At 50.0% G+C, this 11,487-nt stretch overlaps 1 protein-coding gene across 5 annotated transcripts in view; it reads right to left on the bottom strand.

Annotated features, from left to right (window-relative positions):
- The window catches only part of Tfe3 (transcription factor binding to IGHM enhancer 3), an 11,675-nt gene extending 4,471 nt beyond the window's left edge, over nt 1–7,204 (bottom strand). The window contains exons 1-6 of one of the 5 annotated variants that reach the window (XM_029534301.1): nt 7,153–7,204; nt 4,125–4,238; nt 2,898–3,198; nt 2,134–2,379; nt 1,821–1,925; nt 235–352 (exon numbers count right to left, since the gene is read on the bottom strand). In XM_029534301.1, the coding sequence (XP_029390161.1) occupies nt 235–352; nt 1,821–1,925; nt 2,134–2,379; nt 2,898–3,113 (685 nt within the window). In that variant the 5' untranslated portion in view covers nt 3,114–3,198; nt 4,125–4,238; nt 7,153–7,204. Of the gene's footprint in view, nt 1–234; nt 353–1,820; nt 1,926–2,133; nt 2,380–2,897; nt 3,199–4,124; nt 4,239–5,746; nt 5,873–6,721; nt 7,123–7,152 lie in introns of those variants that run through there. The other 4 variants (XM_021187653.1, XM_021187657.1, XM_029534302.1 and 1 more) reach the window with 4 other exon arrangements.
- Between the last annotated feature and the right edge of the window lie 4,283 nt (nt 7,205–11,487).

Below are 11,487 nucleotides of genomic sequence, written 5' to 3'. Positions count from 1 at the left end.
AAAAAAAAAAAAAAAAAAAAAAAAAAAAAAGGAAAGCAACTGCCTTTGTTTCTCTGTGGGGCTTGGGCTAGAAGCACCACAGTAGTTTTACAGACTCTAAGCTACCCTCCCACCCCCAGCCTCAACCCGTTTCAGAAAAGTTCAAACCCCTTCCCTAGAACTAGATCTAGCTTCAGCTCTGGCTGGGACAGGGCAGGACAGGGCGGGATGAAGGGCCAAGACCCTGTCACTTACCGGAGATCTCACGTTTGATGTTAGGCAGCTCAGCTGGACAGGAATTGCTGACAGTGATAGCCGGGGTGGCCACTCCCTGACTGCTGTACACATCAAGTAGATTTCCTGACACCGGCAGCTGTAGACAGCAAAGGCATAGAAGAACCTCCTCAAATTCAGGCTCCTGACCCTCACATATTAAAAGCTAGCACCCCCTAATGCCAAGTCTGGGGAATTCCAGGGCATTTTTTTTCCCTTCAGGGAAGTTTCACATGGTACTTAACAGTAGGAACAGAACCAAATGAACTTTTCCTGGTTTGTGGGAACTGAAGGGGGGGTTCGCCCACTCAGTCCCTCAAATATCTCTGTGGCCTCTGAAGCCCTCCTCCAAAACTCCAAGGCTGGCTCTGAGAAGAAATATGCTGGAAAAAAAATCCCAATCGTCAGGTTCTGTCCGTTCTGATCTGGCATTCCAGGCCATTAGCTGCTTCCAGCCTAGCATTCCAAACCAGCATTCTTGGAACACTCCAACTCAATCTTTTCAGACCTTGGTAAATTATGATGGCAACGCACCATCCAAAATCTGGCTTTCTGGAGAGTTCCAACCTAATCTCCAGCCTTAAGTGTGATCCCTACTTTAAAGACCATGAGCTCTTATCGGTCATTTAGCAAGGTCTTGACTCTAGGTCCTACCCACACATTCTGGTGTCTCAGAATCCCGAGTCTCTCTCCCGGCAACTGCTGCTTTTCTACCAGCCCTCTTCCTATCCTACACACAGTCTTGGTGCAATACATTCGTACGGAAGTGCACCCGGTCCTCGCCCTTGACAAGCTGCCAGATACTGAAATCCCTCAGAAACTCTAGTTGTGTCCAAACCCATGAAAAGTTATGATGACGTGAATCTTTTTGTGTGTGTGGCACTGAGGACAAAACCTAGGACCTCACCCACGCGAGGCAAGCACTCTGCTCAGCTACATCCCTAGCCCCAAACTACTACCATTTTTATACAAGGGTCCATCCTCTTGGGATGGTGGAAAAAGCTGGGAGATAACTTGCCAAAGCAAGTGATGAGGGTTCTCGGGATGGTCCAGAATCAGATTGTTAGAACAGCAAGCAGATCTCTTGCTCTGGAAAAGTCACAGCCATTTTTCTTTACAAGGATTGAGCCTCTTAGCCCAATTCATTGCAAGGGACCTGGCACATTCCAAACAGTTCAAGGTCCAACCACTTGTTATATATAACTCAAGCTTTTTGGTTCCGGTCACTACACGGCAGTACCTGAATCTCTTGGGATATTGGAACTGCTACATGATTTCCACTTCTTGGTACTTAGCAGAGCACAGGCCAAGTGCCTAGATAATAGTATGTCTATAAACTCCCCATATTATACATATATATACATATATATATATATATATCCTTAAGTCTACCAGGGCTACCTCTCCATGAAGTCTAACAGAGGCCCATTCTCAATATAAGGCCCTTCTCTCTATCTTAGTCCAATGCATGGCAAGGATCGCTCATATACACACAGCCAATGCGGTTGTGGTCTTAGTGACAGACAAATGCCATAATTTTCAGACCACCTCCCTTCTGAGGGCCTCACCGTGCTGGGGAGCTGCAGCCCTGCAGTGCCTCCTGGAAGATAGCTGAGCATCTCATCGTTGTAACTGGACTCCAGGCTGATGATCTCATCAATGACATCATCAATCTGGGGGAAGAAGTAAATACTGTACAGGGTTAGAAGAACTGGAAGGGGAGGCTGGGGGTGGGAGTAGCTTAATGGTAGAGTGCTGGCCTGACATGGGCAAGGCCCTAGGTTCTATCCCAGCATCTCAGGCATTCTCACACACGCAAACAAAACGACAATAAAGCAACTGGACGAAGGGCATAAAGGGAGATTATCTACAGCCTCTTACCTCCTTTTCTGAGCTGGACCCAATGGTGAGCAGTGCCATGGGGCTGTTAGGAGCACTGCCTGTAGGGCCGGTGGCATGAGCAGTTTCAGGGGCAGGAAGTGGCTGGGCACTGGAAGGCCCTGGTGGTGGGGTGAGAGCCTGGGAAGCCAGCTTGGGCCCAAGTGTGGTAGACAAGTACTGTTTGACCTGCTGCCGGCGAGCTTGCTGCAGGTGGTAGCGTGTAGGGTTCTCTAGGTGGGTCTGAACCTGTGAGATAAAAGGCCGTGCGGAAGGAGAGAAGGCATAAAACAGCCCAGAGAAAGAACTCTGAGCCCCAGTATGTTAACTCAACTATTTTTAGGCTCATGTGGACCAACAGGGCCTGGAATTTGAGAACATCATAGAAATATTAGGAGATCTCCCCAAGACCCCAAACTTCTTTTCCCAAAAATCTTTTACAGCCTCCAAAATCTTTCCAGGGCTGATTAAGTTCTATCAGTTTCTAGATCACCTTGTCAGAGTCCTCCGGGTACCCTGCTATGTCTCAGACACCACCCAACAGACCACGAACTAGATGCCTTCCCTAGACATCCCAACGGGCAAAATATTCATCACAGGTACAGAAGAAAGTCTAAGAAACTATAGACACCTGGGGGACAACGGCAGACCATTTAAACACTATCAGGAACTGTCCTTAGAACCACAAGGATCCTGTCCAAAAGCCATGAGGACCCTCTTAGCTCCTATGAGTCATTGGGTGCCAGAGCTTCGGGATCTGTCCTTACCTTGAGTACCTCTCTGGGCACCTGAGCAGGGGGTGGACGACTCAGTGTGTGGCCACCAGCAGACACACCAATCACAGAGATGGCTGGTGAGGCGGGCGCAGGACTGGGGAAGGGAGCGGCCGCTGCCTGTTCCTGCCGCTCACGCCTCTCCTGTTCCTGGGCCTGGGCCCTCATAAGCTGCTGACNCAGCAAGACCCGTGATGAAGAAGATGACATGGCAGGGGTCCGGGAGCCCCATGCAGAAGACAACGCAGAGAGTGGAGCTGGGGTGGTCGGGGTGGCCTGCAGTGATATTGGGAGGCTGTAGAATGGGAGATATGGGGCCACAGGTAAGCCTAAGGGTCACGGTGTCCTGGACTATATCCAGAAGCACTCTTGTTCTCGGTGTTCCGAGACCATAATGTGTGGGTAGGAGACAGAGGCACCAGGTCTGGATGTGGGCCTCAGGAGACGCGGCGATCAGACACAGTTCCATCACTCAAAGGTCACAGTCTGGCCAACTCCTCGAGAGGAAATAAGATTGTAGCCTTTGGCCTTATTGGTGAAGCCTCCATTTGTGCAGGTTCACGGAGTGACTAGATGCTGGCCTCTAAGAAGAGGAGTTTTTCTTACTAAAAACCTGAGCTCAGGTGGAACTGAAGCTGTACTGTGAAATGTGGACACAGAACGTTGCTAAACGTAATCCGAAGCTCCTGGAAGTGGGCATCAGGCTCCAGAGAAGCCCCAGACTCCATTTCCTCCCTGCTCAGGGCTCTGCTGCCGGGAGCTAGTTAGTCGAGAAAATCTCGAAGGTTTCACAATCCTCTCTTCCTGCCCCTCTTCCAGGTCCCCTCCCCTCTCTCAGAGCCCAGGCCGATGACTCAGCACATTTAGGCTTCCACCCACTAGCCTGGACGCTCTAGAGGCCCGGGAGGGTGGGTTTGCCAGGTACGAGGGCTGAGCAGGGGCTGCATGGCCCCACCCACAGGAGGGCGGGCGTTTAGGAAGGCCACGCCCATTTGAATAGTCAGGTTTGCGAGATCTGTACGTGAATTCTAGTAGGGAGATAAGGCAGGGTAAGGCAGGCCAGAGACGCACTGACCTGTCCACCTGCTGGTGGCCTCCGTGCCTATAATTTCAGCACGGGGAAAATCTAGGCTACAGAGAAGGGTTTGGGTGGGCTCCGAGGGTCCCTAGTCATGGAGTAAGGAGAAAGACTGGGAGCAGGATCAGTTCGGCCAGTCCTACCTGGAGCGGAGGGATAGGGGTTGGCTTTTGAGCTCGTAGAAGCTGTCAGGATCAAGGATGTTTTCTAACTCGATGTCAGCAACAATCCCGGATTCCGGAAGCAAAGAATTCAGGCTGAGGGTGGGAGCGAGGAAGGAGTGGTGATCAGTGACTGCCGGGAGCTCTAAATACCCTCCCTTCCCCAGACACCGAAGCGGGCTCATATCCATAAGGGCACTGCCTAGACCAAGTCCCATATCCCTTGCCTCTCCCTACCCCATACGGCTTCCTACCCACAGGCCCATAAGGGTCAGAACAATAGAAAGGCTGGGACCCCAACTCCCTCACTTGAACCATCACAACAACCAGGGATGGGGGGGGGGCGACACAAGAGGACTTTGAGAATAACAATTCACTTTGAATAAGGATTCCGGGCTACTTTGCATTCAGAGTTCTCCCAGCCCCCACACCCCCTACTGTTTTGCCCGTAGCTGAAAGTGAACCCATGTCTGTACACATGCACACAGAGCAAGTAGGGGTACCCATCAGCCCAACACTCCATTGTAATACCAACTGAATGCATCACAAAGAGACCTGGGCTCCCTGGTTCACTTTGCACCAAGAGTTACCACTTTGCAAATGAGTTCTTCCAGCCCCAGCCAGAGTTCTTAGGTCCCTGCTGCCCAGCCAAATATGAGAATGGAACTAGGAGAAGTTCCCCTCTCTCCTCCAGGGAGCAACTTCAAAAGACTCTCAGTGCACAAGCTGCCTTGCAGGACGAGCATCTTTCTTAGCTAGGAGAAACTGCCCAACCTCCTCCTCCTCCTACTACTTTGTAGAGAGATCAAAACACACACCCGTTTTCAGTAACAACATCCACCTGCACACAAAACAAGCCATACCTCACATGAAGGAAGAAGGCTGAGGTCAACCTAGACTATATACAGAGCCTGCATCTCAAATTATAAAAACAAACAAACAAACCCCCCAAAACCCACAGGAGCCGGGACTTGCACTACAGCAACAAAGCAGTATCCATCCCTCCTTTCAACTGTGCCCATTACTGTGATGATCGAGGCTGTTATAAGTGATCCACGATAGTTGTGCTCAGTTCTCCATGTTAGGGAGAAAGGACCCTAGTGTCACGGCAAAACACGCACGAGGGTGAATATACATCCTTACTAGAGGTGGATAGCTCCGTGGTACAGCTCTTGTCTAGCAAGTGCGAAGCTCTGGGTTCCACCCACCGCATCCCCAAATAATATGCACCCCTGAATTCAGTCAAGTTTAGAATCCACTAAGCTTGTGACTCTGCTCAGTACAAAGTCTCTCCCCTCCCCAAACGATGGTCTTCCTTCCTCTCCTTGCGCACAGATGGGGCTCTAAAGCCACCCAGGAAGTCGGGAAGAGGAAGCTCCGAGAGTAGCTGAGTTCAGCACAATCCCAGGCAGAGAGGAGGAGGCAGCCCCCTCCCATACTCACACACACCACTGCACGTAAGTTGAAAAAGATGGGGGCTGGGGAGGGCAGGGCTATGGACAAGGAAGGCCTGGAGCTTCAAAGCAAGGCTGATGGAGGTGAGAGGAGCTGAAAAGGAGAGACCGAGGACCCACCCAGACGGGAATGGTGCAATCGGTACTCACTCCAGCTCTAGAGACTGATTCAAGATTACACCCGGGAACTGAGAGACCGGCTGGGAGGGCGAAATAAAAGGAAGAGGGGGTGTGTGGGTAGGGAGTGGGCAGGGCCGGCTAAGGCTGCAAGGCTAGGGCGAGTGGCAACAGAAACAAGACCCTCCTCTGGGCTTCCATATAAGGCTCGAGGCCTCCCCCCAACCCCCCAACCCCCACGCCTAAAAAGTGAACTGTATCTTTCCAGTCTGCCCCGCCGCATCACATTTAAGCACCCATTGGATAAGACAAGAGGGGTTTCCACTATCTCGGCCTTTCTGTACAGACGCCAGCTGAGCGGGATAGCAACAGTGAACGGATTGGGCCCAGCAAGTTGCTTCGCTCGACTATTCACACACACTCCCGGCAGATTGGAGACCTCCCCCTAACTCCTCTAGACTCGTGCTATTCCCAAACACAGCACCGGCTACTGGGAATCACTAGGTGCCCCAAATAACACCTCTGCCTCCCTGGATTCTTTTCACACACACACACACACACACACACACACACACACACACACACACACTAAAAGGGGAGGGGGGAAATCCCAGGATTTCCTTAAAATCAGTGCCTCACCTGATAGTACGCCCTCACATTCATCTCTCCGCGACCGACTCAACAATCCCCAATTCAGCTTTTAATCAGTTTCCAAGTTCTACTACGGCAAACCGGTTTCTGTATACTCCACGATCTGCCCCGCTAGACCCAGCAAAGACCCCCCCCCCTAAATATGACTGTGCCCTCCTCACGCACTCCCACTAGTCCTGTAAGCTTCTATCTAAGCAGGTCAGTACCAGATTTCTGAGGCGCCCACCCAAGATGGGCACTCCGACGTCCTTCAAGCCTAGGCCAAGAGTCTCCAATCCCAGTCGAGGACCCCCCCCCGTGTCCTGAGTCCCCGGGGAACCTCAGTTGTCACTCCCGGCCCCAGACGTGGCCCCGCACCTGAGCAGCTGGGCCGACTCAGCTGGCCTGTGCTCTTCCAACAGCAGGAACACGGCTCGAGGGCCCTCCGCGCTGGCCTCTACGGCGTCCCGAGCTGGCTCGGCTGCATGAGACATGACGCCCGGCTCCGGCCGAGCCCTGCCAGGCTGGTCGGGCCTTGGCCCGGTCCCCCTAACAAAATAAGAGTCCCCCTCCCCCTGCTTGCCGCTGCCTCCTCCGTTAAGCCATGGAGCTAGCTCTGCNTGGGCGGGCGGCGTCGGGAAGATGGGATGGGCCGTGAGTCATCACCCGCTCTGAACGGACCGACACCCCCCAACCTAACCCCGAACGACCGCTCGCCTCCCTCTCGTCCTCTTCCCCCCTCCTCCTTGGGCTGGGGAAACTCCACAGGAAGTGACCACACTGGGGATGGAAGTCTGGTTGGGCCATACCTCCTGAGCAAGGCAGCCAGTTGCAGCCTGGAGATTGGAGAGCCCGCCCTAAGCCACGACTTGGAGCCGTTGGGAACACCGGCTTTGGCCCGCCCTTCGGAGAAGGGCCTTTAGGCCACGCCCCGGGAGGCGGAAGCAAATAGGAGAGGAGTGATTCGGTTGAGCCACGCCTTTATTTTTACGTAGCTTCCTGAGCCACACCCCCCCTCAAATTATCCATACCATCCTCGTACCCCCCAGCCCCAATCCCCATCCCCAGCAAGATATTAAACTGAGTCTTGGGTTTTCTGCGCCTGCGTGGAAAGTCTCCACGCCAAGGCTTTTTAGCGGAACCATGCTGGCTCTTAGCCCTGGGTCATCCCAGCCCGCACCCCAACTTCTCGGTACCCATGTCTTCTCAAGCCACTCGGAAAGAGGCAACGACATTCCTTGAAGGTGGTGCTGAAACCCCGCCCTTTTGGTGCCCACAGTCCAGCCACGGAGCTGGTCTTCCAGAAAGAGCTCAGCCTGTTTTGTTGTTATCTAAAGTATTTATTGTACTATGATCATTGTACTACGCAATAGATGGTTAATGAAGCTTTTGACAGATGGATGAATGAGTGGACGGATGGTAATTAGATCTGGTTTCAAGAGAATGACTTCTATAATCAAAATGAACTATTTGGATAATGAGGAAGACCTGCTCTGCTCTGCGCCTCCACTTTCCTGCCCTGTCAAATGGGGCCATAAACGATGTTGGCAAAGTTATGAGGATAAGAGATATATAAATAATGAAAAAGGCAGGCCAGCTGTTTTGCATACAAGAAATTTCCCAACCTTAATCGATTTGCTCACTTGTTTGTTTGATCAATCATTTAGGAGGAGCCTGTGTGTGGCAGATAAATCCAGGGTAACGTAGACACAGAAGTTCCACTGACACCAACAAGTACACATAGCTCATAAAACACCGGAGCCCACCACTTCCCCCGTTCTACTTCCCAGCATCCCAAGACCATCAGTTGGGGCAGGAGAAAATTTATGACAGCGGCTGTGGGAGTATGGTGGGACAGCTCTGTCATTGCAGTAGGAGGGACGTGAACAGTAGAGAATTTGTTGGTGGAGATGATCCTTAGCTACACAGTGAGTTGCAGAATGGTCTGAGATACAACCACTCCTGGAAGAAAAAGCAAGAGTGCTCACTGGGCTTGCTTCCCATGTGCCCCCCTTTGGCTTTGTAAATATGCACATTTCTGCACGGACATGACCACTTCACACTGGGGACCTTTTACAGAAGAAAGGTTATAGTCTTAAGTTATTTTTGAAGGCTTTGTTTTGCTTCAAGACAGGAGTTACTTTTGTAGTCCCCACTGGCCTGGAACTCACTACAGAAAACCACATTAGCCTTGATTTCTCAGAAATATTCCCGCTTCTAAACCCCCAACCCCCAGAGAGGGGATTGAAGGCCATCCACCACCAACACTACTCCAGGCTACTATTTTTTTTAAAGATTTATTTATTTTTATTTATATGAGTACACTGTAGCTGTCTTCAGATACCCCAGAAGAGGGCATCAGATCCCATTACAGATGGTTATGAGCCACCATGTTACTGGGATTTGAACTCAGGACCTCTGGAAGAGCGATCAGTGCCCTTAATCAGAGCCACCTCTCCAGCCCCTATTTTTAAAAAATATTTATTTATCTATTTATCTAGGGTATGTATGTGCACCACATGCATGTAAGAGCCTGCAGAGGTCAGAAGAGGGCACTGGGTGCCCTGAAACTGGAGTTGCAGATGGAGTTGTAACCCTGCATGTGGATGCTAGGGATCAGAATCCATCCGGGTCCTCTAGGAGAGTGTACTGGCTGGTTTTGTGTGTCAACTTGACACAGGCTGGAGTTATCACAGAAAAAGGAGCTTCAGTTGAGGGAATGCCTCCATGAGATCCAGTTGTAAGGCATTCTCTCAGTTAATGATCAAGGGGGAGAGCCCCTTGTGGGTGGGACCATCCCTGGGTTGGTAGTCTAGGTTCTATAAGAGAGCAAGCTGAGCAAGCCAGTGGAGGCAAGCCAGTAAAGAACATCCCTCCATGGCCTCTGCATCAGCTCCTGCTTTCTGACCTGCTTGAGTTCCAGTCCTGCATCCTTTGGTGATTAACAGCAATGTGAAAAGTGTAAGCTGAATAAACCCTTTCCTCCCCAACCTGCTTCTTGGTCAGGATGTTTGTCCAGGAATAGAAACCCTGACTAAGACAGAGAACAAATGCTGCTATCCTCTGATTGGTTTCTCAATCCTTTATTATTATTATTATTATTCTGTTAGATACATTTTATGTGTATTAGTGTTTCCCCTGTACATGGGTATGTGCATGTGCCACCACGCCCAGCTTAAAGATTTATTTATTATTATACATAAGTTCACTGTAGCTGACTTTAGACACACCAGAAGAGGGTGTTAGATCTCATTATGGGTGATTGTGAGCCGCCATGTGGTTGTTGGGGATTGAACTCAGAACCTCTGGAAGAGCAGTCAGTGCCCTTATCCCCTGAACCATCTCTCCAGCCCAGCAAAACACTCTTACACATAAAATAAAATTAATAATAAAAATGAAAGAGAACATCTCTTTTTCTTCCTTAAAAATATTACAATACAATGTGTGTGTGGAGGGGGGAAGAAGTTGAGACAAGCTAACACTACATAGCTCTGGCTGTCCTAGAACTTGTCCTGGACAAGTGGAGAGTGTGCACTCCTGACGGTTTCCCCTGTGCTCTCACAGCATACAGAATCATGTTGGAGGATAAATCTCACATCTCACATACACTTTGAAAAAAAAAAGGAAAAAAAAAGCTGGCTGGTGGTAGTGCACACCTTTAATTCCAGCACACAAGGAGGCAGAAGCAAGTAGAGTTCTAAGAATTCGAACCGAGGCCAGCCTGGTCTATAGAATGAGTTCTAGGACAGCCAGGGCTACACAGAGAAATCCTGTCTCAAACAAACAAACAACCCCCCTCTGAAAATAAAAACCAAAATAAAAATGAAGTAGAGCGTCAGAAGGAAAAAAATAAAAAAATATATAAAGAAAAGCAGTAAGAATCCATGCTGATTGGCCCTTCTCTCACATGTTCCCTGTACTAATTCATTTTTATCCTTACAGTAGAATTCTGAGGAGGGTTTGTTATCTTAGCCTATAGATAAGAAAGCCAAGGACAGTAAGGCAGGGTCACTTGCTCTGAGGTTACACAGCAGTTTATCAAACCCATGATTTGAATATGCTTCCCCTGCCCTGTCGTCCAGTCTTTCCCCAGGTTTCTCGATAGCATGCCCAGATCAAAAGTGACAGTCTGAGCCAGAGAGGTGATGCATTGGTGTAGCCCCCACTGTTCAGGAGGCTGAGGTGGAAGGATTGAGTGAGGTCAAGAGTATGGGTCTAGCCTGAGCAACATAGTCAAGACGTCGTCTCAAAAAATAAATACGGAAGCTAGATGTGGTGGTACACACTCATTCCAACCCTCGGAAGTCAGGGGTATGTGGACCCTTTGTGAGTTCTAAGCTAGCCTGGTCTACATAGTGAGTTCCAGAGCAGACAGGGCTATGTAGAGAGACCCTACCTCAAAAACAAACAAACAAACAAACAAAACACAAAGAATGGTCTGGTGAATAGGCACCATGGTGTAAAAAAATACCTTGCAACAGACTGAAACCAGCTCTTTACAGATTAATTATTCTTTCACACCCTCCAGTGTTACAAGCACCAGCTTCATATACCTGTCCCAAGTGAGTCCATGACAAGTGCTTTCCTGAGGCATACCATGTACAATAGGCCCCAGTCTCTTAGTCTCTCACTCTCAACCTCCTTGACAGGCCTCCTCAACAGGCCTCCCTTTCCCATCTGATGTAACAGGGGTTTCACTGTGAGAAGACTTGGGCCCAGTGGAAGGGAGATGTGGAACGCAGAGGGGGAGCAGTTGGAAGGTAAGCTTGAAGGTGCTTAGGGGTACAGAAGCCTTGTGATCAAGGGTGGCTGAGGTCTCTGAGCAGCCATCATTTATTTAGCTGAGTGGTCTGTCAAGGAAAGAAAGGGGCCAGCTGGAGTTTCCGGATGAGGCGGGAACCTATGGGGATAAGATTGAGAGACCAGAGCATGACTGAATGGCAGTAGGTATTTATGGTAGAGTTATAAGATCATTGGGGAGTGTAGCAGCTTCCCTCCTAGAGTTACCTTTGTCCTGACCCATGAATTTTTCTTTACTGTCTTTTCTTCCTTTATCTCTTTTATTGAGCTAGGGTTTCACTATGGATAGCTGGCTAGACTGGAATTTGCTAAGTAGACTACCAGGTTGGCCTTGAACTCAGAAG

Source organism: Mus pahari, chromosome X (genome assembly GCF_900095145.1).
Source record: "Mus pahari chromosome X, PAHARI_EIJ_v1.1, whole genome shotgun sequence".
NCBI lineage: Eukaryota > Metazoa > Chordata > Mammalia > Rodentia > Muridae > Mus > Mus pahari.
Note: the sequence above shows the minus strand (reverse complement) of the source record. Positions and strands in the feature narration are given on the sequence as shown.